Source organism: Ovis canadensis, chromosome 14 (genome assembly GCF_042477335.2).
Source record: "Ovis canadensis isolate MfBH-ARS-UI-01 breed Bighorn chromosome 14, ARS-UI_OviCan_v2, whole genome shotgun sequence".
In the NCBI taxonomy this organism is placed as follows: Eukaryota; Metazoa; Chordata; class Mammalia; order Artiodactyla; family Bovidae; genus Ovis; species Ovis canadensis.
In genome coordinates, this window is record NC_091258.1 from 68,416,458 (window position 1) to 68,439,935 (window position 23,478).

Genomic DNA, 23,478 nt, shown 5'->3' on the forward strand with positions numbered 1-23,478 from the left:
ACAGGGCCCGGGGGTCCCACCCCTCCTTTCTCGGACAAAAGACCATCCCCAAACTTCTCTTGGGGGTGGGAGGAGACCAAAAGTTAGAATCAGTCCGAGGGAGTGAGTCAGATACTTGGACCACCAGATAAATATTTATTTTTCTCCTGGATTCTTTGATCTTTTCCTTTGAAATCCCCGAGTTCTAAGCAGCTCGACTGCCAGAGCTGAACCGGGACTTTATGAAATCGACCACTTTGCCAGACCGAGAGAAAAGGATCCTGATGAGAGTACACAGAGCAGAAACAGGTTAGGTCCTCACTGGGTGAGGACCACCCCTCCCAGCCTCCCTAGGTTTGATCTTATTCTAGCAGTGATCCAAGCTTCGCCCTCCTTAGGTGAGCCCGGCTCCCAAAGGCAGTCCAGCTCTCAGCTTTCCTCGGCTCGCAGCCCCCCTCCTGCACTGGGTAGCGGGAAACCCCGCCTCTCACTCCAAGCCCTGCCTTCTTCAGTGGGCGGCTCACGCGATTAGAACGCAGACTGTGAGCACCACTAAGCCCCAGATCAGCACTCCGAACAGGCGTCTTCTCAGCAGTTGCTCCGGCTTCGGAGTCTGTGGCTCGACGGTTGTGTGGGGGAGATCCACAGCCACCTCTCCCAGGGCCGTCTCATCCTGAGTCTCGGTGTTTGGCGACGGTATCTCCTCCTGGATTCTTTTGGGCAATACTGACAGAGGAGGGGTAAGAAGCGATCCTGGGAGAGCGCCAAGGTCCTGCCAAGACCAAGGCAAGTTCTCCCCGCGGCAAGCCACCCCAGGACCCAGGCCCTCCAGGACACAATCACGCCTCCAACTGCTTGAAGCCGGGACACACCCAGAGGGGCGCCCTGGCCGGGTGACCAGGAGCCTTACTCGGGGCAGGAAGCCACACCCTCGTGGCCTGAAGCCACACCCCGACAGGAAGTTGTGCCCATAGGCCACGCCCCTGAAGCAAGCCACCTGCCTAGAACCGGGCGCCCCAGAAACTCAGGACCCTGAATCCCACTTCTCTCAACTCCGCAACACTGACCTGTGACGTGAAAATAGATGATCGTGGCTGGACTGGATTGTATGGAACCCAGCTCGCAGCGATAGGTACCTGCATCCTTTGGGCGCACCATGGTCTTGGTCAGGATGGGCTCTTTCCCCCTGGACACCAAGGTCTCAGAATTGTTCTTCCAAACCTAGACCCAAGCTCAAGGGGTCACAGAGGCCTGGGGAATTCAGGGATTAGGGGAGTACAGGGGTGAGACGATCATGGGGCTTCAGTGGGGAGGTGGGAGTCCAGGGTGTACTGTTCAGGACGTGAGGTCCCAGGGGATAAAAGGAAGTCAGACTTGGTTGGTCATAGGTCATGGGCATTGTGGATGCAGGCCTGTGGATACAGGGGCTAGGGGTACTCATACAAGCCTGATGGGCTTGGAGTTCAAGGGTAACGGGAGTTGGAGGGCCCCACCCTGTAAAAGCTGTAATCGGTCAGGCCTTGAGAGATTTTATGCCAGTTGAGCTCACAGTCCAGGATCATGTCTTCCATTTGATGGACCTTGACTTCGCGCTCTGGGAATAGGGGGTTACTGTGGGGTGCTCTCTCAAGATTCTGGACCCGCTACCAACCCCCTTCCACTTGGTCTCGCCCCGCCTAGCCTCCTGGTCTGGCTCCAGTCTCCACCCTCTTTAGACTCGGTCTCTCCTCTGGCTCCGCCCCTCTGGCGCCAACCCCTCCGGCTGGGCCCCCCTCTCTCACCTCCGCAATTCTTAGACTTTCGACAAGCGTGAACCTGCTTCTGGCAGGTACTGCACCAGATGAGAGGCTGCAACATCAAACCTGAAAGGGCAAGATCGAGGCTGTGGTCTCCCAACTAAGAGGCGGGGCTAAAAGGAGGGCAGGGCCAAGGGCTGGGGCGGAATCAGCCGAATCTCCAAGGAGGTCAGTCAGGGGCTGGAACACAGCCCTGTAGAAAGTCGGCTCTAACTAGGCTCAGTAAAGAGTGCAAAAACTATGACCTTTTCCCCCAAGAAGTCCAAGAAATATTGGAGACCCAGGAACCTCTCGACGGGGAGAATGAGACACAGACCCAAAAGAGAGACTGGGTATTGACAGGGCAGGGATGAGGGATGGGCGACCATTTCCCATAATCGAGACTTACCACATTTGTTGGGACAAAAAGCTGCCTCGGAAGAAACAATAAAAAGAGAGAGAGAGAGAGAATAAGATTTCTAAGTTAAAGGGGATGAGAGAAGGGGTGAAGGAACAGGCTAGGGCTGGGGCTCTTGCATTCGAGAAAGGAAAGACATGGGTATCTGGATCCTTGGATCTAAGGGGGCAGGGGGTTGGGAGAGCTGATGGATCAGAGAAGCACAAGGCGGGGGACAAGGACTCTAGGACTGTGAAAGGAGAAGCCTGTGGTGCCAGACTCCCATCTTCTCTCACCCTCTTTTTGAAACTGAGCAGCGTAGCTGGCAAAGGTATTCTTTGCCAGGTGCAACATCCATAACATCTCCTTCACGAAGAGCTCACCTGGGAAGAAGCAGGCAGACTGCAGAATACTCCCCACCCTCCACCCTCCTGCCCCTCCCAGATTTGAGGTAGCCGAAGTTGGCCTCTGTCTGCAGAGCCTGGAGTTCAGCTTTCCGGTCTTCTCAGGTTAGGACAATAAAAATGTAAAGACCACTTAACAGAATACTGGCTCCAGAGTCCTGTACCTGACCACCAGACCAGGGGTCACCAGCAGTCACTTCCTTGAGTTTCTGGAAACCCTCTCTGGCCCGCTCTGAGCATTTACCTTTTGCATCACTATCTGTGATGCGTTTCATATCCTTCAGCAAACTCCAGGATGCCTTTTCCAGTGTGGCCTCATCTGCGCGGGGGGGGGTGGGGGGTGGGGGTGAGGGGGTGGGGGGGCGGTAGAGAGATAACTCCCAGATTCCAAGCATTACTGTCTCATCCACTCACCTAGCCTTAGAAACTACAGTACCCATGGGGCCAGTGGACAAGGGTAGGTCTGGTAAAAGGGTTACCCCACCCCGTTGCCTTCTGGGAGTTGTAGTTTTGTTACATAAAATTGCAGGATAAAAGGTAGGGAAACTATTTGCCAGCCCTTGGGGAACCCCAGAATCTGCATCCCAGCCTTTTCCATTCCCGAACCTAGGAGATTGTGCCTTCAGTCCTTTCTCTCCAGCACCTCCCAGCGACCCTAGCCCCAGAACCCTTCCTTTCCCAGGATCCAGGAGTCCATCTCCGCTCTCACCGACAACCCCCATATAGGAGTCCTCGTCAATCGGCAGGTCCTTGAAATCTTCCACTGCCTGCTTTATCTTTTCCATCACTTTTTTCTGATGGTTGGCCTCCAGGTGGCCAGGCAGGTAATCCGCCTCCAAGGAGTTTAGCGCCTCCCTGACCTTTGGATCACAAATGACACAGCCCCTGGCAGGAAACAGGCAGCCGGCCAGAGTCGCCACCAGGAGGGGAAGCCCCCACGGCCCCATTGCGACCAGAGTGCGCAGTCCGTGCCGAATTCCGGGGAGGGTCTTTTTACCCCTACCCGAGAAGGTGAACGCTAAATGGAGAGAAGCCTTTCCCCGAGACTAACGGAACCCCAATCGGCAGGGCGTACACTTCTCATTAGAGAACCGAGGAGTCTTGAAGCACTCTACCCCCGACCTTGCCTCCTGACTGTTGTACCCTCGAACACTAGGGTTCGCTGAAGAGCCCACGTTCTGAGAGCTTTTAGAGAGAATGACCAAGCCACGTCCTTCCAACTCTAATCTTTTCCCACGACTAAAATTAAGAATTTTGTTGGGGGTGAGGGGTAAGGTTGGTTGCGTGGTAGAGAAAGCTCTTGATTGGGGTCACAGTCACGGTTTGTCCCTTACTAGGAACGCCCAGAACCTCCTCCTCCCGGCTACCCACGTGAGGCCCCAGATTCCCAAGAGAGAGTCCCTGGAGTTTCCTTGGCCCCGCCCAGAATCCCAACTCTTAGTCTGATTGGATCGCGACAAAGGGAAGGCCCCGCCAATCGCTCCATGATGTCACAGCTGCCTTTTCAGACTAGAACTTTCCCAGCATCTACCGAAGGGGAAGATCCCTGTCGACTCTGATTTCCGGAGCCAAGGAAGGGGCTTCAAGCCTTCAGTCTCTTCCCCTCTCAGGGGCCCGACTCAGGCTTTCGGCTAGATGCCCACGACCCTTTGGAAACCCTGTCGTCGAGCCACGAAAAAGTAGGAAAAGATCCTTTCTAGCCCTAGGACTACACTTCCCAGAAGGCCCCGGGTGTCTCCCTAGCTGATTACAGCAGCCGAGCCCATAGCTTTATGGGAAATGTAGTTCAAGAATTATAATCTTTGTTCACGCCCCACCCCACCTTCTCTCTCTAGCCTGTGGGGCTGGATACCAGGGTCCCAGGGGAAAGAGATCTGGGGGCCAATGCAGAGAGTCTCCGAGGAAGGGATTGGGTCTCTGAGACTACAAATCACACAAGTAGGGCACCCAAAAAGAAGGAACTCATGTCCCAAGAAATGAGAAGTCCCCGGAAGTTCCACACCTTTACTCCTACTCACACACCCTCATGCACACAAGTCCCCAAAAAACCTGCAGAGATGTGTTGGTGCTGTGGATTTTAATTCATACATCCCTCTCTCCCACCTACGGTAGTCGAATCCGGGACTGGTCCCCCAATACCCCCTGAGAAAACTACAAAAGGTCTCAAATTCTCAGACAACTCTGTAATAAAGGTATCCACCCTCATTTCTTTCAAAAAGCCTCATGGAAGTTCTAAAAATCTGAGTCAATAATTCTCTGAGACTCCCCTGGTGGTCCAGTGGTTAAGACTTTGAGCTTCAAATGCAGGGGTTGCAGGTTCCATCCCTAGCTGAGGAACTAAGATCCCCCATGCTGTCCTGCATGGCCAAAAAACCCCCATTCTCTTGTCCAGACCCTGTGCGACTGCCTGGGTTGGAGACCTGTCTGGAGTCTGCATACCTTCTTATTCTTTCATCCTACACTTGTCCAAAGCCAGACTTAGAGGTTCTGTGAATTCAGGGACAGAGGGTGGCTGGCAAGGGACACAATGCCCACTGTTTTCTGCAAGCCCAGAAGGCACCCTTATGCCAGCAGTGTGCTGTGCGTGCTCAGTCACTCAGTCATGTCCAACTCTTTGCGACCCCATGGACCGTGGCCCGCCAGGCTCCTCTGTTCATGGAATTCTCCAGGCAAGAATACTGGAGTGCGTTGCAATTTCCTCCTCCAGGAGATCTTCCTGACTCAGGGATGGAACCCAAGTCTTCTGCGTCTCCTGCACTGGCAAGCAGATTCTTTACCACTAGCCACCTCAGTAAATCAACTCCAGCACCCCCAGCAGCCCAGCTATGGAGGAGGAAACTTCCTTAGTACTGAACTTGGAGCCAACGTGTGCACGTCTAGCTTTGGCAGTTTTGGAGGGTTTTTTTGTTTTTTTGTTTTTTTTTAAGTGTCCGGATATTTTTGCAGAGCCTTACTCCTTAGGCTGAAGCATTCAGCACCATCTCTTCCCCCTTCCATCTCATACTTTAGCATATCTGTGGTTTTTCAGGGGCTGAAATGTTACGTAAAGTTCCACCTTGCTCACACACAGTCCCAGCTACAGATAAGTTTGTCTTCCATCAACCTTCCCAGCAGTGGTGAGCTGTTGATTTACTGGTTGTATATGGCACCCCACTCCAGTACTCTTGCCTGGGAAATCCCACGGACGGAGGAGCCTGGTGGGCTACAGTCCATGGGGTCATGAAGAGCTGGACACGACTGAGTGACTTCACTTTCACTTTTCGCTTTCATGCCCTGGAGGAGGAAATGGCAGCCCACTCCGGTATTCTTGCTTGGAGAATCCCAGGGACGGGGGAGCCTGGTGGGCTGCCATTTATGGAGTCGCACAGAGTCGGAGACAGCTGAAGTGACTTAGCAGCAGTAGCAGCTTGCTGAGGTTACCTGGAATTCTAGAATCCCATCCCCTCTGGAAGGGCCCTGAAGGGTTCTTTATAGGCATTAGAGTTGACCCTCTCCAGAAAATATCTCCCCACCCCTCTAGAATCATTCCAGAACCACAGAAGGGGAGTTGGTGGGTGCTTTCTGTAGAACACCCATGAGTTCCTTCAGTCCTGCTGACCCAGAGAAGAGAACTATCTCTTCTCAAAAAAGGCCAGGATGGTCAACACTGGAATGGTGAATTCCCTGTTATTGGGGGCAGTGATCTAGAAGTACTCTGGTTATGGCCTGGGAAGAACAGGTGGGCACTGTGCCTTCCAGAACTGCCACGAACTTTTCCAGACATCGCCACCCGCCATGCAAAGGTTTTCCATTGATTCTAGAATGTTCCAGCAGTGGCAGAAAACACCCATGCCCCTTTTCTCCAAGTCTAGCCAACTAGAATGACTCTAGAAATGGGTGTCCACCACCTGCAGGACCACAAGCTTCTCTAGAATCTTCTGGGCTTCCAGAAATGCATACTATTGGCCCTATGTGGATCAGGCTATTTCAGAAAGTCTCCCTGTTCCTCAAGACTCAGCCTTCCCTTGGAGCGGAGACAAGTCCGCATTAATGCCCACCCACTCGGGCAGGAAGGCAGCCTCAGGTTTAAAGATCTTCAGGAAGCTGGAATCAGGCAGGGTGAAGTTGGCCAGGTAGACGGTGTCTCCACCAGCCAGGTAGGCGGCCCAGAAGCCAAAGGTGCCAATGGTCATGATGGTGTGGTTGCATTGTGTAAGCAACGCAAAGTCTTTGTGGGGCGCACCCTCCTGCCCATCTCCGGCAAAGATCACATCCCCCCGGGAGGTGTCAATGTTTTCCCGGCACCACTCCATGCCGTTGCTAGTGACCACAAAGATGGGGGCTTTGTGCCGGGCCCGGAACCAGTCCATAGCCTGTTGGAGGTAAGCGTGGTCCCCCACCACACCCTTCCAGTGGAGAGGCATCACTTGTAGGTAGTCCCCGCGGCGCACGTGGACACCCACGAAGGTGCTCGGGCGGTCCCCGGTGCGGGGGAAGCGGAGCCCACTCAGCGAACGCTGCGCCTCCTGCCGCAGATGCTCGTGTAGGGTGAACTCACTGCGGATCTGCTCCCGGAGGTGATGGAAGAAGGTCCAGGAGCAAGGGAAGCCCGTGAGCTTCAACCAGGGCTCCTTCAAGTGGGCGTACTCCTCCGACATCCAGTCATGAAGCTCCAGCTCCTGCCAGGGAGCGTGTCTGTCCACCTCGGGCGCCAGCACAGGCAGTGTGATGCGGAACACAGGGGCCAGGATGGCGTGCATGGAGGGCTGGATGAAGGCCTGGCGGCCATTGAGCTGGGCCAGGGCCAGGAGCGTGGCGTACTGCCCCATCTGGTTCCCAAACCGGCCTTTGGGGTCGATGGTCCAACTTCCTGAGATGGAGGCAGGATGCTTGGGACAGGAAAAGGTGGCGTTGGTGTTCACTGGTGTGCCTGACAGGCAAAGGATGGCCACGGGAGAGGTCACCCGGCTACGGTCTGGACACAGCAGGAACAGGTCTAAGCCACTGTGAAAGAGGTTTTGGTGGATGAGGAGGAAGAAGACGCAGGCAAAAACACAGGCTAGCAGGAAGATCAGACAGAGGTGACGATGGCTGGGAGCCCACATGGCTGCAGGTCAAGAAGAGCAGATGAGGAGATATTACAGCTTGAGAATGACTATCAGGGAAGAGAGGGCTGAGGGAACCAGGAAACAATGAGTTTGGGCTCCTGGGCTTGAGGGTAAAAGGAATCTGGGCTCTTGAATCTGAGTGAGGAGGCGCTAAGGGCCTGGAATTTCCAGGAATGGAAGATGGTGAAAATTAGTGGTTTCCAAAATGAGAGTGATCCAGGAACCACCAGCTTGTCCCCATGTCAGGGAATCTCAGTGTCTCGGGTGCCCTGACGACTCCTTTCTGGGTGCACCTGTGTGTGAGGGGCAGAGGCCACCACAGAGGTGACAGGAGGCGACCATCAAGTAGAACGTGAGAGGCCAGAGGCCCAGGCCTGGAGGGGGTGGACCTTGATTCCTGGAGGAGCAGGAGTTGGGGGGTCGGGGGTGGAGGAGACTCCCAGGTGCCATAGAGGGTTAGAGGTTGGGGGTTGTACCTCTTGGGTCTGAGGGACTCCTGGGTCCGAGGCGTCTGCATTTCTCACTCACCTGAGCTCCTGGCGAGTGGCGGCCCACAGCCGGCTTGGGCTTGAATGGAGCGCTCCGGCTGCAAGTGCAGACCACATCCCGCTGGGGGCCCCCCTCCGCCCCCTGGACTCCAGGTTCCCAGACCAGACGGGCCTCCCTCTCCGCGCCTCCTCCCGCGACTGGCTGCGAAGGTTCTGGGAGGAGAGAGGTAGGAGAGTGGGCGCGGCTCGGAGAATCACAGCCTTGCCCTTCCCCGGCCCGGCTGGTAGCTGAGAGAGGCAGCGCCCCGCCCCATCCCTGGCGCCCAGCCCCGGCTCCGCAGGTCCGGAACCGCAGCCCCCGCCTCCTGCGCTCCCGGAACCCGGAGAACCTGCGCCTCAGCCCGCTCCCCTCCCACGCCCACCCCCACCTCCAGCTGCAGGCAGCCTGCCTGGCCTCCCTAGCAGCCTCATCTTTTCGTGGACACTGAGATCTAGCTTGCAACTGCCATGCTAGATCCAGATGCTCCGGTCCGTCGACTTCTCCCTCTTCCACTCCGGTGTCTGTGGATGCTCCGAGTCCGGCCACGCCCAGGCGTCTGGAGCTGGCCCGGGCATCCTGGTGCCGGCGGCGAGGGCGATCCTCGGCCCCCTGCCGCGTGCTCCCCCCGGGAGTTGGGGTGGGTGTGTGGGTGCAGAACCTGGCCGCCAGGCTGTTCCACGCGCGGATGCAAAGCCTCCTCCAGCTCTCAGGATCCCGGCATGAGAGCCTCCGGCCCGAACGTGTCCCCACGCCCCCCAGGGGCCGCTGATCCCGCCCCCGCCCCCCTGCACTCGCAAATTCCAGAGTCCCAGGCTGTCCTTTAGAGGGAATCAGTATCCGGTGCCTGATTTTCTACTTTCTAGAAGGGCATGTCCCGCCTCTCCCGAGGTCAGGAGTGGAGAAAGCAGAAGTAGAATAGAGTTTCTCCTCCCTGCCTGCCTCAAAGGTCGCAGCAGGCCTCTTCAAGAAACAAACGCTGGGCTAGTTCTGCAGACCTGAAGCCATTTCCCCTGTCGACGGTTGCTCCCCCACCTGTGCCCACGCCCCCGTGGCCCGAGTAGTCTGACTACTGCCATTCAAGAAATCAAAGACCCAGGGATTGGACTTGACTCTCCAGAGATGTGATCATAATTTCTCCAGATCGAGGACTCCCCAGCCCCCAGCCTCCTCCTCAGACTGAGAAATCTGGCCCCTCCAGTCACCCTCAGTCAGATCTGGTGTTCAGACTCTAGTACCCTTGTTGCTGTTGCTCAGTTGCTGAGGCGTGTGCGACCCCATGGACTGTAGCCCGCCAGGCTCCTCTGTCCATGGGACCTCCCAGGCAAGAATACTGGAGTGGGTTGCCATTTCCTCCTCCAGGGAATCTGCCAGACCTAGGGATCAAACCCGTGTCTCCTGCATCTCCTGCACTGGCAGGCCGATTCTTTACCACAGGGCCACCTGGGAGGTGGTCTTTACCACGGACCTTGCACCCTTTGGTTCCAGGAAATTGCTCACCCCCTCATTCCCCTTGGGATCTTGGGTCTAACTTCTCCCTGAATAGCCTGGGTCATTTGCCAACTCTGAGTCAAAGACTCTCACCATCCGCCCACTTCCCCAGGCTATTTTGAGGGCACCTGTCTGATCCTGGGTAGCGTCTGTGGTGAAAGAAACATCAGGATTGCATCAGGACCCAGGAGGAGGAGGAGGCTGGGATGTTTCTGGGCATGAATGCCTGGGCTGCAGTTACTCAGGAGCTTGTCTTGTAACTTCCAGATCATGACACCTGTTTCCTTGAGGAGGACGCTTTGATCCTGTGGAGCTAGCTGCTTTCCTGATGATCAGCAAGCTTCAGAAAACCCAGAACTTCAGGTGAGATGCGGAAATTCCAGTTGTGGGGCACGATCTGCCTCAGTTAGCCTGAAAGGCGGGTCCCCGTTCCCTTCCTGCTCAGGCTGCAGAGTCAAGGTCCCCAGCCCCTTCGTTCCTCAGACCCAGGATTCTGAAACCCCAGCTCCCTCCTTCTTCAGGCCAAACAGTCTGGGCCCTCTAGCTGCTTTCACCCAGGTCCCAGTTCATCAGATTTCTATCCCCCTGGTGCCTCACATGGTGGAGGCCAGGCCCCCAGCTGGAAGGACCCCCGATTGCATCATCTGTCCAGGTTGACCTGGACACCGTGGAATCCTAGCATCTGCCAAGTGGGTCAAATATCACGGGTCAGGCGTCGGGAAGGTGATGGGGCGGGTCTGTCTGGATATAAATTCTGGAGCGTCTGCATCCATCCCAAGAGATCTGGGTGTCCTGTCAGCTGTGAGTCCGTGTGCAAGGGGACCCAGGCTACTGAAGCAGCCATCTGAGAACCTGCTCTCCTGGGCAGCCGGACTCCAAAACAGGATCTAGACCATTCAGCTCTTCAAACCCCAGACCCCAGACCCCACCTGAGGACGTGAACCACTGATGGGCTGGGACGAGGCCAAGTTCAAGCACTTGGGACTGTGGGTCCCTGTGCTGGCTGTCCTCCTGCTAGGAACCTGCCGGGCGCATCCCATTCCAGACTCCAGCCCCCTCCTCCAGTTTGGGGGCCAAGTCCGCCAGCGGTACCTCTACACGGATGATGCCCAGGAGACAGAGGCCCACCTGGAGATCAGGGCCGATGGCACAGTGGTGGGGGCGGCCCGCCAGAGTCCCGAAAGTGAGTATGTGTGTGGGGAGGTAGGGCTTGATCCTGAAGCAGTAGGGAATTGGGGCCCGGACTCCTGAGTCTGGGGGAGAAGGGGGAAAGGCCTTCTGAGCCCCTGACCACTTTCTCCCCTCAGGTCTCTTGGAGCTGAAAGCCCTGAAGCCAGGAGTCATTCAGATCTTTGGAGTTAAAACATCCAGGTTCCTGTGCCAGGGGCCAGATGGGAAGCTGTATGGATCGGTGAGTTTCCAAGATGCCCGTCCTTGCCTGCCACCCATCCTCAAAATCTGAGGGACCAGGTTGCACCTTTGATGTTGGTCAGGCTTGGTTTGATGTTCTCTGCATGCCCCAAACCTGGCCACAATCCCCATAGGAGGGCCCTGTGGTCATCAGCGTTCACAAGAAGAAACTGAGGCTCTGGCAGGGCAACCACCGGCCCCAAGTCACAAGGCCCGTGAATGACAATGACCCGGGAGGCTGAGTCTTGTGACTTCTAACCTGAGCTGACCACACGGGTTCCCACAGGCCTGGCTCATGCTGGGCGAAGGGTCGCTCCGGGAATCGATGGCCTGTAAAGTGAATATGACCTTGGGTGCTAGCCAGATGCCCCTGCCAGGACTTAGAGAGCCTCCTCTGATCCCTGGGCTGGAATATTCTTCTCTGTGAGGTGGGGGGCGGGGAAGTGCGTGGGTCTCGCAGCGCCACCTAGGGGTTAAGGAGGGACCTGCCTCCGTGGTTTTGAGTCTGGGAGGAAGGGGCTGGGGAGACCTAGACGATAAAGCTGAGAAAGGAGGGGGTTCCCCCAGCTCCCCAGCAGTCCTGGGACTGGGGGGACCTGGACTCCTGAGTCTGGGAGAGGTTGGGGCTGGGGGTCCTACAGAAGCAAGGGGGTATCAGAACCCCCACACTTCTGACCTGACTCTCATCCCCGCAGCTGCACTTTGACCCCAAAGCCTGCAGCTTCCGGGAGCTGCTTCTTGAAGATGGGTACAATGTCTACCAGTCGGAGACCCTGGGCCTTCCACTCCGCCTGCCGCCGCAGCGCTCATCCAACCGGGACCCGGCCCCGCGGGGACCTGCTCGCTTCCTGCCGCTGCCAGGCCTGCCCCCGGCGCCCCCGGATCCTCCAGGGATCTTGGCCCCCGAGCCTCCCGACGTGGGCTCCTCGGATCCCCTGAGTATGGTGGGACCCTCGTATGGCCGAAGCCCCAGCTACACTTCTTGAAGACGTCCGCTGTGCAGTACTGGGTCTCCTCTTTATTTATTGCATTTTTTATCTTATTTATTTTTTTTATTTTTCTTACTTGAGATAATAAAGAGTCTGAGAGGAGGATCAGAGTGAGTTGTGTGTTTGAGGGAGAAAATGGGAGTCTGCTTCCGCGTTTTTCCTTGTCCCTCCATTGCCAGCCACGTTATGAGAAGGTCCCAGCTTTTCTGCACCCCTTCCCCGGCTGACCCTCAGTGTTTGGCTCTACTGAGGCGTCCCCAGAGATTCTGGACTATCCTTGCCCTTTGACAGAACAGTATTTGTTATTCTTCCCTCACCCCTCTCTCTGACCCCAACCACGTGTTTGTGTTGTGGAACTATTTCTCTGCGGTAACTCAATAGTGGGGACATTTTTTAAAATGGCACAAGCGGACCCACATCCTTATGGGAGATGTAGTTTTGGGGGGTTCATTTAGCGCTAGGAATGGTCCTCAGGGCTGGGGCAGGGACTCTTGCATTCTGGAGATACAATCGTTGCTAGGAAGGCCCTTTGGGTCCTAGCCTCACTGTTCTCAGAGTTCACTCTTTGCTGTTTCCATAGAGTATGAAAAAATATAACCTTTCAGCACAGCCACGCCGCCAATATTTCAAAGAGAGAGCTATACCTCCTCTGTTTACTTCCCCACCCGTACCTGAACCTTCTCTCTCCTTTGGAGTTCCTGCCAAAATCAATTTGGATTTTGCTTCCATTAGTTCACAAGAATGGAGCTTTGTCCAAGTACTCAAAAGAAAACTATGATAGGTGTAATTATCACTACAATAGCACTCATACTGCAAGATATAAATGTATCAAACTAACAGATTGTATATCTTAAATTTATACAATGTTATCTGTCAGTAGATTTCAAGGGTAATTTTTTTTTAAACTGTGGAGTTTTGTTCTTCTAAAAGAGATTCCCTTGAGTAAGTCTGTGATCTCTGAGGACCCAGACCACCCCAGCATCTTTCAACCTTCCCATAGCATCCAATATCTAACTACTAATTGGAATATGTGAAGCTGCGCATGTGTGCGCGCGCACACACACACACACACACACTGCTGTTCTCAGATTATCTCACCAAGTTCTCAGCCAAGAGGGCAACTTCTTCTCTAGGGGTGAGGACTGGTGGGAAATTTCCAATTTTGTCTTGTTTGTATGGGGTTTCTAGTGTGTTTGTTTTTGTTAGGGGCAGTGCTGTTGCGGCAGGCGGGCTCAGTAGTCACAGCCTGGGGGCTCAACTGCCCCACGGCATATAGGGTCTTTATTCCCCAACCAGGAACTGAACCTACATCCCCTGCATTGGAATAATGTGGATTCTTTTTTTTTTTCAATTTGTATTTATTTATATTTTTGGTTGTGTTGGGTCTTCATTGCTGTGTGCAAGTTTTCTCTAGTTGCAGTGAGCAGGGGCTACTCATCATTGGGGTGCACGAGCCTCTCATTCTGGTGACTTCTCTTGTTGCACAGCACGGGTTCTATGGCGTGTGAGCTCAGTTGCCCCACAGCAGGTGGAATCTTCCCGAACCAGGGGTGGAACTCGTGTCCTCTGCACTGGCAGGCGGATTCATAACCCCTGAACCCTCAGGGAGGTCCTGGAGGGTGGATTCATAACCACTGGACCACCAGGGAGTCCCAGGAAATTCACAGCACTTTTGCTTTTCTTCCTGTACTGGCACTGGTTTGGCTCCACCGCCCCCTCATATTTCGGGGTTCCTGGAGCTCCACTGTCTGCTGGTTTTGTGAAAAGTGTTGTTTGTGAGCTTCTGTTCTCCTACTGGCTCTCCCATGGTTTGTTTTTTCTGGGGGGAGGGGTGGAATTTGGGAAGATTAAGAAACTCTAACCCGAATCTAATCACGGGGAAACATCAAACAAACTCCAATCGGCGACCTTCAGCTAAACCAACTGGCCTTGACTCTGGGAAAATGTCAAGGTCAAGAAGAAGGTGGGAGAACTGTTTACATGAACAGAGACCGGAGTCAGCACAAGGAAATGCAGTTGGCTAAGCAATCCAGGTGTTGTCCTGGATGTTAACAAGACTCTTGATAACACTTGAATGAGTTCTGTCCTTTAGAAAGTAGTCATTTATCCATGTTAACATTTGCTGGTTTTGATTTTTGTACTGTGGTTATTAAACAGGATGTCTTTGTTCTTAGCAAATACACACTAAAGTACTTTGGGACAAAGGGGCGTGGTATCTCCAGTGCTTTCTCAAATATTTCTGGAAAGGCAAACACATAATAATATATAGACATAGAGAATAAATGCCTGCTTTCTCAAAAGCAAAAAGGAACAGGAATAGCGATCATTTGAGGCGCATAGTTAAGATTATATGAGTTCTTTGTACAAATCTTTTTTTTTAATTGAGATATAGTTGATGTACAATATAAGTTTCAAGTGTGCAAGATAGTGATTTGCAATTTTTAAAGGATAGACTTCATTTCCTGTTATAAAATATCGGCTGTGTTCTCCATGTTATACAGTATTTTCTTGTAGATTATTTGTTTTATTCCCAGTAGTGTGTGCCCCTTAATCGCCTGCTCCTATGTTGCTCTTTATCTGCAACTTGAAACTTTCTATAGGTTCAAGACTCTATCAGGTAAAAGTTACTTCCAGCCCCCCAACCCAAACAAATCCATGCTATTTATAGCCACCACTGCTATCTGGCCTCTTTCCAAACATCCTTTGATGCCGCTTCTAAGAAGAAAGAGAAATTTTCAGGTCCTCTCCCCATCCCACCTGTGAAAGAAAGGATTGGAAGGAAGGAAAGAAGGGAAGGATGGAGGGAGAGGGAGAGAGAAAGGAAGAGAGAAGAAAGAAAGAAAGATAAAGAGAGAAAGAAAGAAAAAAGAGGCAAAAGCAGAGGTGAAAGAAGAGGAAGAGAGACAGGAGGGGGAAAGGAAAACGCAAGAAAGGTGTGACACGCCAAGTGGAAAGTGTGAACCACCACGCGGGCCCCCGGCTTCTCTGATTCTGTGACAGGACATGTTTTCAAGGTGAGGCTCAAAGGCATGCAATGTGACTGAAAGTGTACAACCCCACCAACCCACACACAATGGAATATTATTCAGCCTTGAAAAGGAAGGGTATTCTGAAGCATGCCAAACACGGTTGGATCTTGAAGACATTTTACTAAGTGAAAAAAGCCACACTGCATGATTGCACTGATAAAGAGGTATCTGGAATAGCCAGATTCATAGAACCAGGAAGTAGAACGGTGGCAGCCAGGGGCAGCAGGGGTGGGGAGTTGTCTCATGGGCTCGGAGTTACAGTAATGAAATCAGGTTCTGAAGATGGCTGACGGGGATGGTTGCATAACAGTGTGAATGTACGGACAGCCACTGAACTGTACACTTGTCAGTGGTTAGGGTCCAACTTCATTCTTTTGCACGTGGGCATCCAGTTTTCCCAGCACCGTTTGCTGAAACGATTGTGACGATATCTTTTAATGCCAGAAGAATTTTTGTATACGGGCACAAATATTCACAACTATTTGATCTGGGGGTAATGATTAATTAATTTTCAAACCATCAACTTTCCTCTAAATGTTCACTGACTACTCTGAAACCTAAAAATAGCAAGCCGCCAGTTTCACAATTTCAGACTTCCCAAAACATTTGAACAAGGATTGCAAATTTAATAAACAAACTTTACAAATCTGGGACCTCAGAGCCCCTTAAATAAACCTAGAACTTTGAAGAGAAGCACAAGAGTCATACAATCTTTCTATTTTTCCAAGTGAAAGCACGTTTATCGAAAGAGAGAAACATTCCCTAGGTAGAATGCCGTCCCTCTCAGAAGGCAAGAGCAGCCCAGAATAATATCATCTGGAGCATATATTCACAAGTCTAATATAGCAGATTCTCGTAAGCACTGTAAATACCTTCAGTTCAGTTCATTTCAGTCGCTCAGTCGTGTCCGACTCGTTTCGACCCCACGAATCGCAGCACTCCAGGCCTCCCTGTCCATCACCAACTCCTGGAGTTTACCCAAACTCATGTCAGTGATGCCATCCAGCCATCTCATCCTCTGTCGTCCCCTTCTCCTCCTGCCCCTGATCCCTCCCAGCATCAGGGTCTTTTCCAATGAGTCAACTCTTCGCATGAGGTGGCCAAAGTATTGGAGTTTCAGCTTCAGCATCAGTCCTTCCAATGAACATCCAGGACTGATCTCCTTTAGGATAGACTTGTTGGATCTCCTTGCAGTTCAGGGGTCTCTCAAGAGTCTTCTCCAACACCACAGTTCAAAAGCATCAATTCTTCAGTGCTCAGCTTTCTTCACAGTCCAACTCTGACATCCATACACGACCACAGGAAAAACCATAGCCTTGACTAGATGGACATTTAAGACCCACAAATAGAACAGTGATGATCACATTCATCAGTATGCTTACATTAAGCTGGTTGCAGGACTTCCCTGGTCGTTAAGGGAACTTCAGTGGTTAAGAATCTGCTTGCCAATACAGGGGACTCAACTTCGATCCCTGGTCCAGGAAGATCTCAGAAGCCAACTTAGCCCACGGGTCACAACCACTGAGCCTGCTCTCTTCAGCCCATGCTTTGCAACAAGAGAAGCCACTGCAATGAGAAGCCCCAGCACCACAACTAGAGAGGAGTCCCCGATGGTCGCAGCTAGACAAAGCATGCACTCAGAAACGGAGACCCAAAGCAACCAAAAATAAATTGATTTTTAAAAACTGGTTGCAAATATTTTTATGTCATATTTATATTATGGATATACATGTGTTTCCTCGGTGCTTCGATTTTGATCAAAGATTTTGATTCAACAACCTTTTAAAATTTATTTTATGTATTTGGGCTCTACTGGGTCTTCCCAGAGGCCCTCGGGCTTTCCGTGTTGCAGAGCTCAGGCTCAGTAGCCTCAGGCTACTGGAGCTTAGTTGCCCAGAGCATGTGAGATCTGCTTCTCAACCAGGGATCAAACCCACGTCCCCCGCATTGGCAGGCGGATTCTCAACCACTGGACCACCAGCGAAGTCCTAATTCCACAGTCTTGATACTTACCTGTGATATTTCTTACCTACCAGAAAGTTCAGCTTTGCTTGTCTACCACCTGGGTTAACAGTTTTGATGGCTGAAGATTCAGGCCTGGGGTCTCTTCCAAAATTGACTCACACCAAGCCTGAGTTCCAGGACAATTAGACTTTGCTGTGACCACATGACTGCCAGAATTAGGAAACTGACTTGGGTGATCCTGATTTACTTCCCACCGCTGTTTGTTCAGAGTGTCACCGCCTTGTAGAACAGCCCGAACAACATGTCCCAAGAGTCGTTGTCAGTTTAATAGCCAAGATTATTTAGCGGCTGTTTGTCCTGGAGCCTATCCCATTAAATGTGTGGAATATTTCCTCTTTGTTTTGCACGCAGGGTGAGACTTTTCCCTCCGTATGTTGTGGGGAGGCTGTACTGCAGTCTCTGCAGCGTGAATCTCACCTTCTCATTCTGTGATCCCTTCAGACAACCGACCAGAGAGGCAGGAAGGACCTGGCAGGAGAGCAGGAGGCAAGAGGAGAGCCTAAGGAACTTCCTTTCACCTGCTCCGAGCTCCAGTCTGCATCTCGCCAGCAGCCACAGGCAACAAGGGCTCATGCTACCGGTTACTTCAGGCACGTCCATACACAGCTGGCTGCACGGAGACTTTCGGTTTCTTTGGACAGAGGTATTATCATCCATGGGCCAGAGCACCAGCTGCCTGGAGCCCCCTGCTCAGAGGTTTGAGTTCTACCCTGGATTGGTAGACAGTTGTACCTATCCTCTGAGCTCCTACAGCCCCAGATGTGTTGATATAGGTCCGTCAGTCCTGTCTGACTCTTTGTGACCCCATGGACTGTAGCCCACCAGGCTCCTCTGTCCATGAATTTCTCCAGCAAGAATACTGGAGTGGGTAGCCATTTCCTCCTCCAGGGGATCTTCCCTACCCAGGGACAGAACCTGGGGCTCCAGCATTGCAGGCAGATTCTTTACCATCTGAGCCACAGGGGAACCCACAGCCCCAGAAATCTGAGCTACTTCTGGTCATAATTGCCCCTATTACCTCAAGGATCATGTCTGGTTCTTCCAGCCTCTTAGTATGTGTGTAGCCAATTCCCCTTAATAAATTCCCTGTATTTTAAATACCTGGAGAGGTTTCTGTTTTCCTCAGCAGACCAAGAAACCTGGTCCGGGGTTTCAGTTTGATTGAAAGCCTTTGGTTAATGTTGAAGTCATAGCTTATCTTTCTAAGAAAGCTTAAGATGGACAATATTAACAACTGCAAAATGAATATGTTCAAATGTTTAAAGACTTTAAAAAAAAAGGATCAGAAATGAGGAAAGTCACGGCATTATTAAAAGATCAGGCAGGTTTAGAAAAGAACAAAATAGGACTTGCAGCGGGCTTCCCAGGTGGCTTAGAGATAAAGAGTCAACCTTTCAATGCAGGCGATGTAGGTTTGATCCCTGGTAGGGAGAACTAAGATCTCACATGCACCTAAGCCCAAGTGCTGAAATGACTGAAGACACAAGAGAGTCCGTGCACCTCAACGTAAAGATCCTTCATGCACACCCACTATGTGCTGAGACAGAGCCCAGGCAGTCAAATTGAAAAAAGAAAAGAACTACTAAATGTAACTTACCAGGAGAAACTAAAAGAAGCATGGCCTCAGACTTTTACACAGCAAGTATTACTTCAAGATAAAGTGGAACAGTGCTGGTCATGACCACAAGGAAATAAAATGTGATCCTTCATTTTCATGCCCAGCCTAACAATGTAATGTCAAGAATCAGTATTTTTGAACACGTCAGGATGTGGACCAGAGCTCCCATGGTGATTTAGCCCAGCTGTTTGTGATCTCATGGACTGTAGCCCACCAGGCTCCTCTGTCCATGGGATTCTCCAGGCCAGAATACTGGAGTGGGTTGCCATGCCCTTCTCCAGGGGATCTTCCCCACCCAGGGTTTGAACCCTTGTCTCTTACGTTTCCTGCATTGGCAGGCAGGTTCTTTACCACTAGCACCACCTGGGAAGTCCCTTTTTCTCATAAAACACCCCAAATATTAAGAATCCTTTTTGGCCCCTGATTTTTTTTCACCTATCACTATACGTTGGAGCTCTTTCTGTATGGATACCTAGAGAGCTTTTCATCTTTTATACAGCCACATAGAATTACACTGCTTACATGTACCATTAATCTGCTTCCTTTTGACGGATACTTGAGCTGTTTCTAATCACCTGCCACATCAACGAATGGAACCATTTACAACCTTGTAAAAACTTTATTTGATATATATCTATATAAAACATATATACATACACACACACACACATATACATATAGCCAGCTTGTAAGCTAAATCCTCCAAAACAGGATGACCAAATCAAAGGATAAATCCAGCTGTAGTATTACAGATATTGCCAAATTACCCTCTATAAAAGTAGCATGAGTTTGTATGCTTATCCATAATCCATGCATTCCTTTTCCCCCATAAAGTGTGTTATCAGACTTTAGGATTTTTGACAATCTGAAACACAGAAGTGGTATTTAGTTGTTTGCATTTCTCTTTTTGTCAGTGAGGTCAAGCATCCTTGCATAGATTTACAAGCCATTTTAATTTCCTTTTCAGGGAACTTTGTGTATTTATCTTTTGCCTGTATTTGTAATGGGTTGTTGGTCTTTCTCATACTGATTTTTTTTTTTTTTTGATTTGGCTGTGCCGGGTATTAATTGGAGCAAGCAAGATCTTTAGTTGTGGCATGCAAACTCCTAGTTGCAGTGAATGGGATCTAGTTCCCTGACCAGGGATCAAACACTGTCCCCTCCATTGGGAGCGTGGAGTCCTAGCAGAAATGATTTCCATAGTTCTTTGTATATTAGAAATCAATACGAGTTGTAAATATATCTCCCCATTTGTTATTTACCTTTTGAGTTTCGCTTAAGGTGTTTTCATTTGCCATACAAGGTTTGTTCTTTAAAAAAAAGAAAACAATATTTTTCTCAACTTTGACACAATCACAAATTTACACCTAATGTTGGAAGTACAGTACAAGCAGCTCTTACAAGCAACCATTTGCACATAATTCAGTCACTTGAGGTCTCATCATCATGCTAATAACATGCCGGAACTTGTATTTCTTACAGTCATTCTCCTAAGAACCACAGCGCAACCACAGAATAAAAGCTTACTATCCCGGAGTCTTCAGACCTCATTCAAGTCTCGCCAATTGCCCCAATGTTGTTGTTTAGCCGCTCAGTCGTGTCCAAGTCTTTTGCAACCCCACGGACTGCAGCCCGCCAGGCTCCTCTGTCCATGGGATTCTCCAGGCAAGAATACTGGAGTGGGTTGCCATGCCCTCCTGCAGGGGATCTTCCCCAGCCAGGGACTGAACCCTTGTCTCCTGCCTTGCAGGTGGATTCTTAATCACTGAGCCAGCTGGGACGCAATTGCTCCAATAATACCCTTTCTGGCAGGAGAGGGAAGCTCAGAACCCTGCATTGCTGCTGGTGTCAGCTCTCCCAGCAAAGAACAGCTCTTTGGTGTTTCCTGACCTTGACATTTTTGAAGACTGGAAGCCAGTTATCTCGTGTAATCTCCCTCACCGGGAGTTTGTCTGATGTTTTCCTCCGGATCAAATTCCTCAGCGGCAAAACTGCTGATGTGGTCTGTTCTCATTGCACACCAGGGGGTCCCGATTTCTCCTTCTCTGCATAGACCTGATATTTCCTTCACTTGAAGGTGGCATCTGACACTCTTACAAATTGCAAAGTTACTCCTCTTTCTGCCTCTGTGACTAATGAGCACTCTGTAGAGAGATACTTTGAAGCCATTTGCATACCCTACTCCTCATGGGACTTTCAAGTTTTTAACTTTTTTTTTTTTTTTTTTTTTGCCATGCCTCATGGCCTTTAGTTCCCCTACCAGGGATTGAACCCCTGGCCCCTCAGCAGTGAGAGCGTGGAGTCCTAACCACTGGACCACCAGGGAAATCCCCTTAATTTATTTCTTTCATCAACTCCCCTGTACTTTACCCGGCCCTTCCCTCACCCTTCCACCCCTACCCTTATCACCCAGCTGGGGTTTTGACTCCCCAAGCCAGAGGGCCCCCTCTTCTAGCACGACTCCCACTTAGATCCTCCCACTGGGCTGAGTTGCTCATAGATAACCCTGCTTACTCCACCAAGGCCCCTATGCTGGGCCATTGTCCTCAACCCCACCTTGCCTGCCTCATATAACGGCCTTAGGGCTGTACTGTTCAGGAAGAAAAGGAGAGAGAAGAGGAGGAACATTTGATCCTGTTTCATGCATTTAAATGTATCGGTGCTTTCTTTCATGGCTTCTGGATTTTGAGTCATAGTTCAAAGGTTTTCTCCATATTCAGGTGATAAAGGCTTTGATGCTTTCATATGTTACACTGATACCTTAGATCCATTTGGAGTTTATCCAGAATATTATTTTTTCTCTTCCTCCCTTCTATTGGGTTTGTGGAGTTTTCTTTCTTTCTTTTTGGCTATGCTGAGAGGTCTGTGAGATCTTAGTTGCCTGATCAAAGATCAAACCCACTCCCCTGAACCACTGGCCAGGGCCAGGGAAGTCCCTGTGGAGTTGTTTTTATTCTCCTTTTATCATACTTATTTTTTATTAGCGTGTAACTGCATGTTTATTTTTTAATCAAAGTTATATATGCGCAGGGTAAAGTCACAGAGTGCTGTGTTCTCTTTAAACTTCCACACCTTGTTCCTTTGGCAACTGATTCCTGTAGTTAGTGAAAGCAATATGAATCACCGAGGCAGATAAGCTCGGAAATGTCAATGGTTTATGCACCAATTTTCATTTTCCTTTCATATGAAGTCCAGTCATCAGAGAGAAAGAGGGGCAGGAACGCAGGCTCATGGCCACTGTGCTGTCTTTTTTTAATACATGATTTCATTTATTCAATTTTGGCTGTGCTAGGTTCTCGTTGCTGCTCGGACTTTTCTCTACCTTCGGCGATCGAGGGCTACTCTCTAGTTGCGGTGCTAGGCTTCTCATTGCCACGGCTTCTCTTGCTGCGGAGCACAGGCTCTAGGGCACGCCGACTTCAGTAGTTTCGGCTCCCAGGCTCTACAGCACATGTTCAATACTTGTGGTGCACAGATTTAGCAGGACAGCAAGGAGATCCAACCAGTCAATCCTAAACGAAATCAACCCTGAATATTCACTGGGAGGACTGATGCTGAAGCTGAAGCTTCAATGCTTTGGCGACATGATGCAAAGAGCCGACTCACTGGAAAAGAGCCTGATGCTGGGAAAGACTGAAGGCAGGAGGAGAAGGGGGCGACAGAGGATGAGATGGTTGGATGGCATCATCAACTCGATGGCCATGAGTTTGAGCAAACTCCGGGAGATAGTAAAGGGCAGGGAAGGCCGGTGTGCTGCAGTCCATGGGGTGGCAAAGAGTCAGACACAACTGAGCAACTGAACAACAACAGACTAGGTTGCTCCGAGGCATGTGGGCTTGTCCCAGATCAGGGATGGAACCCGTGTCTCTTGCATTGGCAGGCGGATTCTTTACCACCAAACAACCAAGGAAGCCCAGTTCTGTCGTCTCAACATGTGTCAGCGACAAACTGGCATTCGCCAAGAGCACTGGCCAGCAAGTGAACAACAACAAATTCCCGTGGGAATCGCCAGTTTGCAGTTGACAAGTTGGATCCCTGGTCTGGGAAGATTCCACATGCTGTGGAGCAACTAAGTGTGTGCACCACAGGCACTGACCCAGTGCTCGAGAGACTGCGTGTCACAACTACTGAATAAATAAGTCAAACAAAAACGTAGATCACAATGAGATATTTTTAAAATAATTAAAGATATATTAGCTTAACACTCATTACCTGGGAGGAAGCGTTCCTCGAGTTGTATAATTTATCCTTACAGGAAACATCCCTTTAGTGATTAGCTTGTAGTAAAAGCAAAAAATACAAAGGTTAAAGTAAAAGAAACAAGTCCAATATGGAGTCAGATTTGTTCTTTGCTCTTATACTAGGTTCCAAGGACACCCAATAGCCTATAGAGACTCCGTCAGACAGAGAAGTGAGGCCTGTAGCCAACAGCCCCATGAGTGAGCCTGGAACGGACTCCTCCAGCCCCACTGAGCCTTCAGATGACTGCGGTTTGACTGAAACCTCATAAGAAAGCCTGAGTCAGAACCACCCAGCCGAAGCTGTTCTGAATTCCTGACCCTCAGACACCACATGAGGTAGTAAATGTTTGTTATTTGACATTTTAAAAATAAAGCTCCAATTTTAAGAGGAATTGGGGTGGGGGTAATTTGTTACACAGCATAACTAATGCACTGGCACCCACATCCAAACAGCAGGTGGAGAAGAGAGATGGACACACATTTTTACGAAGCAGACCTGAAGTGGAGC

At 50.8% G+C, this 23,478-nt stretch overlaps 3 protein-coding genes and 1 long non-coding RNA gene across 10 annotated transcripts; 2 read left to right on the top strand and 2 right to left on the bottom strand.

The window, feature by feature from the left end:
• Positions 1-114: 114 nt before the first annotated feature.
• IZUMO1 (izumo sperm-oocyte fusion 1) lies at positions 115-3,867 on the bottom strand. Of its 6 annotated transcripts, none has more exons than XM_069551139.1 (9): positions 3,265-3,590; positions 2,800-2,874; positions 2,448-2,534; positions 2,164-2,184; positions 1,761-1,841; positions 1,473-1,573; positions 1,047-1,200; positions 483-705; positions 115-260 (listed from the first exon to the last, which is right to left on the bottom strand). In XM_069551139.1, the coding sequence occupies exons 1-8, from the start codon at positions 3,500-3,502 to the stop codon at positions 500-502; spliced, it is 963 nt and encodes a 320-aa protein (XP_069407240.1). In that variant the 5' UTR covers positions 3,503-3,590; the 3' UTR covers positions 115-260; positions 483-499. The 6 variants fall into 6 exon arrangements, with proteins under 6 accessions (XP_069407240.1, XP_069407237.1, XP_069407239.1 ...); XM_069551136.1 differs by having other exon boundaries at positions 504-705; positions 3,265-3,586; XM_069551138.1 differs by having other exon boundaries at positions 504-705; positions 1,116-1,200; positions 3,265-3,585.
• Positions 3,868-4,617: 750 nt separating this feature from the next.
• On the bottom strand, positions 4,618-8,378 carry FUT1 (fucosyltransferase 1 (H blood group)). Of its 2 annotated transcripts, none has more exons than XM_069551135.1 (2): positions 8,171-8,378; positions 4,618-7,538 (listed from the first exon to the last, which is right to left on the bottom strand). In XM_069551135.1, the coding sequence occupies exons 1-2, from the start codon at positions 8,245-8,247 to the stop codon at positions 6,542-6,544; spliced, it is 1,074 nt and encodes a 357-aa protein (XP_069407236.1). In that variant the 5' UTR covers positions 8,248-8,378; the 3' UTR covers positions 4,618-6,541. The 2 variants fall into 2 exon arrangements, with proteins under 2 accessions (XP_069407236.1, XP_069407235.1); XM_069551134.1 differs by having other exon boundaries at positions 4,618-7,641; positions 8,171-8,324.
• Positions 8,379-9,777: 1,399 nt separating this feature from the next.
• On the top strand, positions 9,778-12,162 carry FGF21 (fibroblast growth factor 21). The gene is made up of 4 exons (XM_069551151.1): positions 9,778-10,021; positions 10,527-10,841; positions 10,966-11,069; positions 11,764-12,162. The coding sequence occupies exons 2-4, from the start codon at positions 10,607-10,609 to the stop codon at positions 12,052-12,054; spliced, it is 630 nt and encodes a 209-aa protein (XP_069407252.1). The 5' UTR covers positions 9,778-10,021; positions 10,527-10,606; the 3' UTR covers positions 12,055-12,162.
• A 5,144-nt stretch (positions 12,163-17,306) lies between these two features.
• LOC138419475 (uncharacterized) lies at positions 17,307-18,209 on the top strand. Its single transcript, XR_011248984.1, has 2 exons — positions 17,307-17,463; positions 17,553-18,209. It is a non-coding gene; the product is annotated as an uncharacterized lncRNA (long non-coding RNA).
• The last annotated feature ends 5,269 nt before the right edge of the window (positions 18,210-23,478 follow it).

Bases quoted from the DNA above. Each gene is read 5' to 3' on its own strand.
- FGF21 (XM_069551151.1), top strand. From the start codon at position 10,607: ATGGGCTGGGACGAGGCCAAGTTCAAGCACTTGGGACTGTGGGTCCCT. The intron at 10,842-10,965 runs GTGAGTATGTGT...TTCTCCCCTCAG, and splicing joins GGCCCGCCAGAGTCCCGAAA to GTCTCTTGGAGCTGAAAGCC. The intron at 11,070-11,763 runs GTGAGTTTCCAA...TCATCCCCGCAG, and splicing joins ATGGGAAGCTGTATGGATCG to CTGCACTTTGACCCCAAAGC.
- FUT1 (XM_069551134.1), bottom strand. From the start codon at position 7,639: ATGTGGGCTCCCAGCCATCGTCACCTCTGTCTGATCTTCCTGCTAGCC.
- IZUMO1 (XM_069551136.1), bottom strand. From the start codon at position 3,502: ATGGGGCCGTGGGGGCTTCCCCTCCTGGTGGCGACTCTGGCCGGCTGC. The intron at 1,201-1,472 runs GTGGGGCCCTCC...GCTTGGGTCTAG, and splicing joins CCGATTACAGCTTTTACAGG to GTTTGGAAGAACAATTCTGA. The intron at 706-1,046 runs GTCAGTGTTGCG...CTCCTCTGTCAG, and splicing joins CATCTATTTTCACGTCACAG to TATTGCCCAAAAGAATCCAG.